Source organism: Pediculus humanus, genomic scaffold, assembly GCF_000006295.1.
Source record: "Pediculus humanus corporis 1103172107623 genomic scaffold, whole genome shotgun sequence".
Lineage (NCBI taxonomy): Eukaryota > Metazoa > Arthropoda > Insecta > Psocodea > Pediculidae > Pediculus > Pediculus humanus.
This window is the reverse complement of record NW_002987236.1, coordinates 118760-126203: the sequence shown is the minus strand read 5'-3', so window position 1 is coordinate 126203 and position 7444 is coordinate 118760. Positions and strand designations below refer to the sequence as shown.

At 29.7% G+C, this 7444-nt stretch overlaps 1 protein-coding gene across 1 annotated transcript; it reads left to right on the top strand.

The window, feature by feature from the left end:
- Positions 1 to 1631: 1631 nt before the first annotated feature.
- Phum_PHUM252400 (uncharacterized protein) lies at positions 1632 to 1902 on the top strand (the record flags this gene model as incomplete). Its single annotated transcript, XM_002426372.1, has 2 exons — positions 1632 to 1754; positions 1867 to 1902. The coding sequence occupies 2 exons, from the start codon at positions 1632 to 1634 to the stop codon at positions 1900 to 1902; spliced, it is 159 nt and encodes a 52-aa protein (XP_002426417.1).
- Between the last annotated feature and the right edge of the window lie 5542 nt (positions 1903 to 7444).

Genomic DNA, 7444 nt, shown 5'->3' with positions numbered 1-7444 from the left:
ATTTTCTTTCGACTTTGTCCATGAAAGTTTATGCAAAAAAAAAATATAAAAATAAATAAAATGGCGACAACTTTATAATAAAAAAAAGGTCTCTAATAATGATGATGATGATAATTCAAGAGAGAAAGAAACATTTTTAAAATGTCAGACGGTATCGATTATTCACCCCTCATACAAACAAACAAACAAACAAACCATAGTCTATAAATATAATTCAATAAAAATTTTTTTTTTTAAATTCCACGTCTTTCTCTCTCTATCTCTTTTCCTCCTCTTAGTTTATAATTCAGGCTCGGAGAGTATGGATAATAAATTTAATATTATTTCCGGTAGTTAAAAAAAAAAAACCTAACGTCTCCATCATCATCATCATCATCATCGTAATCGATTTTTTCATTGATTCTTCATATCTTGTCTTGTCTTGTTATCGATACTTTCTCAGGTAATAAAATAACAAACAAATGACTCAACATGCATGCATGCATGAACACGCAACAACTTTTCGTTGGCATTTGCAAAAAAAAAATTCCCCCTTCCCTCCCCTCCCCTTCCCCTTCCTCCCCTCGTTTTTTCGAAGAATACAATCGTAAGCAAAAATTACATAAATAAATAATAAATTGGAATTTTTTAAATTAATAAATAAGAAGAAAATGAACGAACTAAACAATATTTCGATGTACCCACCCCCCCCCCTTTTCACTTTCATTTTAAACCACGAAAATAATTCTTTTCTAGTTATTATTATTATTATTATCGTATGACGTCATCGTGTGATATTTTAATATTAAAAATTAATTTTAAGACAATAAAAAAAAAATTATTATTATTTATCACGTCTTCGTCGTCGTCGTCGATTCGTATGAAAATATAATAATAAATAAATACGTTAGTTAGGTTTTTTTTTTTCGTGTCATTAGACAACGATGAATCATCTATTTAGTTTCGGATGCGAAAGCAACAACAACAACAACAACAACAACCACTCTCTTCATTATTTAATTTTATTTTTTTTCGTTTGCAAAACGACGCGATCGATCCACGATTTTCGTTCATTGATAACGATAACAAAACGTTTCTAATATATATATATAGAATTGATTTATTATTATTATTATCATCATCATTATTATTACCATCGATACGATTGAACGAAATGGACGATTCGTTATTTTAATAAATCTAAAAATAAATAAAAACAACAAGAACGACGACGATAAACGTGATGAATTTGTGTGTGTGCGTGTGTATTCGCGTGTGCGCGTAACGAAAATAATTTATAATTATTATTATTATTAATTTCGTTTATCGACCGCCCGCCATTTTTAAAAAATTTAAAATTACGTTATTATTATTATTTTTTTTTTTTTCAGAAAATTGAAAGAAATTCGAATTAATTAATAATAATATTTAAAAAAAAACTCACACGTGAAAATAGAAAAAAAAGTGTTTTGACGTGGAATTAATAATTTAAATAATAATAATAATAATAATAATAAGAAACAAACACAAAACAACTATAGTGAAGTTAGTGAAATGTTATTACGAAAACAAAAGAATAATGTTAAATTCATGAAGAAAGAAAGTTAAATAATAACGTTTTACTTTTCGAGTTTCGAATTTTTTTCGAAAAAATGAAGGAAGACGGAGCCGTAGAGGAAACGAGTTCAGAAAGTTCAGAAAAAGAAGAAGAATCTGAATATATTTACGATGCCGTCATGAACAAAACGTACCTACGTAGAAGGTTTTTAGGAAAGGTAAGAAAAAAAAACGTCAATTTTTTTTTATATAAAAAAAAAAAAAGGTTTTTCCTTTCGTACGAAAGGAAACGAATCGAATGATAATGATAAAAAATTTAATTTATGACAGTCGTGTCACAAGTTGAATTTGAATTTGGTTATCTGAATTTAAATTAGTCGTCAACCTCATCTCATCTCAAAAAAAAAAAATGAAAATTTTATTTTAACGTATCCGCCATTTTATCTTTTCCCCCTCCACTTTCCCCCCTTTTCCTCTCCCCCATCAATTAAAGGATCCGCAAAAAAAAAAAAAAATGGCGTACAAATTTTTTATTATTTTGATACCCGTTCGAAAAAAGAAAAAAAAAAAAACCTTTTTGTAAATGTATACTCCGTAATAATAGTAATAATAAATAAAATTCTGCGAAATCAGGTTTGAACCTGTACGTCGTAGACTGTATCGACAACAACAACAACAACAACTTTGGAATTTCGCATCGGATTTAAGTAATAATTATATTATTATTATTATTAATCGTTTGTGCTGTAAGGTAAAACGCAGGTAATAAATATGTTTTTCTTTTTTCCTTCCCTCCCCTTCCCCTTCTCCTTTACCCCCTCGCAAAAAAAGGAAGGAAGCAACAACAGTGAAACGTTATAATTTTCCTACCCGTCGGCCATTTTGAAAAATTTTCTCAATTTTTAGTCGTAATATAAAAAAAAGAAATTTGTTAATTTTTGTTTTCGTTGACGTGGCATTTGATAACGCGAACGGATTAAAGGGCAATCGATTAATTTGTTTTTTGCAAAAAAACATTTTTTCTTTTTTTGGAAGAGAGAGAGAGAGAGAGAGAGAGAAAAGAAAAATGGCGGAATAATAGAGAGAGGGGAGAGGGGAAGAGAGAGGAGAGGTATTATTCCCTGCGAAACAAACGAAACTGTGTAAATAAAATTATGGATTAATCAAAAAGGCGGTGTTATAATGTTGTAACACCTGAACAAATAAATAAATAATTTTTTTTTTTTTTTTCAAAGAAACGAAAACGTTTTTTTTTTTTTTGTTAAATCAACTTCTGACACGTTCGATAACGAAATAATAAAAAAAAAAAAATTTCATCGAAAGAGAGAAAGAAAATCAATGTAATAAATTAATCAGATATTTTCGTGACGAAAAAAGAATTTGTATTTAAATATTGAATTTTATAAACGGTAACAAAAAAAACGTAGAGAAAGAAACGTGGAAGCAGAGAATTATTTATTATTGATTTTATCCTATTTTATATAGATTTCCCCGCCCCCGCCCCACGCCTACCTCCCTCCCGACGGTTCAAATCGAAATCGACGACGACGACGTCGAAAAAATTTTTTTGATTGAGATTTAAAAAAAAAAAAAATGTTTCGACAACAACAACAACCATTTTACCTCTTTTTCGTACTACTACCCCGTTTGTTGTTGTTGTTGTTGTTGTTGTATTTATAAAAATAATAATAATAATAATTTTACGTTTCGAATACTGACCGCGTAAAATTCGATTCAAAAGATGATGATGATGAGGCTGAGTCAGGTGACCGAAAAAAATTAATTTTAGGGTTGACCGCTTTTTATAAGGGTTCTCGTCTTGTTATATTAACGTGGCAGAAGTCAAATCTCGAAGGACTTGTTAGATACGTCCAACTTAAATTTTATTTTGATGGAATACAATTTTTTTTTTTTTTTGGTCTTTTGTTGTTATTATCACGAAAGAGTTTCCCCTCCCCGCCGCCCCTCGCCACCCCTACCCGATAATAATAAAACCGATAAAAAAATTTAGTCGTGTCATTAGGCCGAAAAGGTTTTTTCATATTATTTTTTCGTTACCGTAATGAAAACATGCTAAGATGTAATAAAACGAAAAAAAAAAAAAAAAAAAAAAAACGTTTCGGTAATTTTATTGGGGGGAAGAGGAGGTGAGAGAAGGGAGGGGAGGGGAGGGGAGGGGAGAAGGGTTTAAATTAAACCGCTTTTCGATTTTTACGTTTTTTTTACCTATTCTGAAAAAGAAAGCGATGATTTCAAAAAATTTACGCGCGTTTTAACTTTTTCTAAATTTCAAAAAAAAATTTTCGACTGACTCAATAGAAATTTTTTTTTTTTTTTTTAAATTCTTTGAAATCGTTCGCGGGATTCGTTATTCTGGCTTATGGCCAAAATGGAGATTTTTTTAAAATTTACTTTTTTCAATTTTATTATTTAAAAAAATATACTTCTATGCGTTGGTACTGCCCCACGCTTTTAAATATTTTAAATATATTTTGCAATTAAATTAAATTTTCCCGCAGGGGGAGGATATCACACACACGCACGTGCACGTGCACGTACACGAACGCACACACCCCCCACTCCCAACACTTAGCAAAAAATTATTTTCGTCACCTCATTTTTCATAATCACCTACCATTCGCGCCAAAAAATTAAAAATTAAAAACCGGCAAATTTCGTTGAAAAAAAATGACGTCACAAATGATTATGACGTATTTTGTCGCGAGATAACACGTGACGTTGTTAAAAAAAAAAAAAATTAAAATTTACAGATTTAATTAATCTATTCCCGACGAATGAAAACGGGATTCAAGGTTCATTAATTTCGTTTAATTTCACTATGAAACGTTGTTATGATTAATCGTAATTATCATAATTGAATTTTTTCTATTTCGTCGTGGTTTTAAATCGATTTTAACGTGGCTAATGATAATCGTTATTAATTTAAAATTCGAATTTTAAAAAAAGGGGGGGGGAATAACCACGTGACTTTTATTTATTAATAAATTTTTATAATTTGTTTTTACGTTTAAAAAAAAAAAAATTCTAAAAAAAATTTTCGCGAAAGAGATTCCCGCAATTTTTTTTTTTTTTTTCGTCCATTTAAAAAAAAAACAAACGAAACAAACAAACAAACAAACGAACAAACAAAAACAATAACAATAACAATATTTTTTACGTGACCGAAAAAAAACATACACATGTCCGATCCGTGTTGATTTACATTTCGTGTTTGCCACAGCCATAATAATAATAATAATAATAATAACGTTAGGATAAACATAAAATATAAGGTCGTGACCGTATGTGTGAGCCAATAATAATAATAATAATTTTCCTTCATTGGTACATTTGCGCCTGCCGAAAATAATATATATTTAAAAAAAAAAAGACTTTGATTTTTTGTTGTTGTTGTTGTTTTGTCCTACGGATTTATAAACAAAGCAGACGACGACATTTATTACAAAAACAAAACAAAACGAAAAAAATGACCGAAACTCTTTTTGTCATTGTTATTATCGCGTATTATAAAAAATCAAAATATTTTCTTTTTTTTTTTTTTTTTTTAGTCTTTTTCATCGCGTAAAAATAATAATGATAATAAGATTTTTAGTTTTTTAAAAAAAGGCGGTGGTTGATTGGTCAATTAATTAATTAATTAATCCCGAAATGAACTTTTCATAATATGTTAAAATTATGAAACAAAAATTATGCGAAATGAATTTTTTCAAAAAAAATCGATTTCCGTCATCGTCGTCGTGGCACAAACGAAAGATTTTTTTAACGACGTTTTAATGTTATAAAAATAATAATAATAATAATAAAACGGACTGTTAATGAGTGGAAGGGCATTAAAGGAAATAAACGATCGACGCATTCATACCCGTATATAAAACGTAAAATAATAATTTCTTTTTTTTTTCTTTTAATAACTTTTCGTCAGAAAGAGAGAGATTTAAAAAGTTTTAAAGCTTTTAACTTTAACGCGTTTTTACGCGTGAATAACTTATAACACACGCACACGCACGCACACACGTAATAATAATAATAATACTTATTATTATTACTTGAAATATTCAACGTCTCGTCTTCGTATGAGAATTTAAAGAAAACGTGCACATTAAATAATAATAATAAAAAGAAAAAAAGTTTACGGGTTTTTATTTTTTTTCTACTGCCACGTTAAAAAACAAAACAAATAATAATAATAATAATAATAATAATAATAACGTTTTTTTTTACTTTTTATTTTTTTCGATATCGATTCCTTTTTTATTTTTTAACGAGTTTTTAAATTCGAAAAAAAAAAAAAATTTTTTTTTTCTTTCATGTTAAGACGAAATTATTATTTTATTTTACCTTCGTTCGATAATCAATAATAATAATAATAATAATAATAATAATAATAATAAAAGTTATACATGCAGAAGAAAAAACTACAAAAAAAGGAGTTCTGAAAAGGGCAAAACAAATCGTCCAAGAAAATAAAGAAAACGAGATAATGGAAGAGGGGCAACTTGCAACTTATAATAGCAAAGCCCAATCTCAGAAGAAATTAATAAGCAAATGGGAACAGAAAAAATTACATGGGCAATACCTAAAAAGAATAAATGCCGAAGATATTAATAAGAAGAGCACGCACAATTGGCTACGACGTGGAAAACTTAAAATAGAAACAGAAGCGTTTATTACAGCGGCTCAAGATCAGGCATTGCGGACCCATAACTATGAAAAAGTAATTCTCAAAGTCCGCCAAGATGACAAGTGCCGAATTTGCCAATCTCAATCGGAAACCATCGATCATTTAATTTCCGGTTGTCCGATACTGGCAAAACATGAATATTTAGAAAGGCACAATAAAATATGTCAATATCTCCATTGGAGTATATGCCGAGAATATGGAATGGATGGATTACCCAAGGAGTGGTACAACCACATTCCAAGCCCGGTTACGACAGTAGGTCCATGCACAGTTCTATATGATCAACAAATCCACACTGATAGAACTGTGCCAGCTAACAAACCGGATATCATACTCAGGCATAATGGGGAAAAATGGTGTAAGTTAATTGAGGTATCCGTGCCGGCAGAAAAAAACACCACAGCCAAAGAAGCAGACAAAAGGCTGAAATACAGAAATTTGGAAATTGAAATAACCAGGATGTGGGGAACAAAAACTGAAACGATTCCGGTCATCGTGGGAGCATTGGGAGCCATGCCACATTCAATAAAAGGAAATTTAAAGAAGATTATGAAGAACCTAAAAGAAGAAACCATCCAGGAAATCGCACTATGTGGGACGGCCCACATTCTTCGGAAAATATTATAAATAGCACCACCGATATTCGAGTATTTGTCCCTAAGGAATCGGGTAGAGACCTGGGATAAATGCTTAACAACCCCGACAAATAAGAGCCTTGTCGTGTTTAAGAGTGACCATAATAATAATAATAATAATAATAATAATAATAATAATAATGATAATGATAATGATAATGATAATGATAATGATAATGATAATGATAATAATAATTCGGGAAATTTTTTTTAAAATAGCGACGCGGATATTATTATTATTCGACCATTTATTCCTGAGAAATCGAGTAAAGACCCCGGAAAATTCGGAAAATCGGGGAAAATTCCCGAAAAGCAGAGAGTCGTTTTCGAAATTTATAATAATAATAATAATAATAGTAATAATAATAATAATAATAAAATGGTAATTTTTGTTGTTGTTAAAACAAACGCATTTAAACGCGGGTCGAAACAAGAAGTCAGAAAAAAAAAATGGAAAAAACAAATGGAAAACCTGATGAAATAATGTACGAATATGTTGAGTTAAATGAAAAGGGAAAAAAGAAAAAGGGGGAGAGAAGGAGGGGAGAGGGGAAAAATAAAGAAAAGTAAA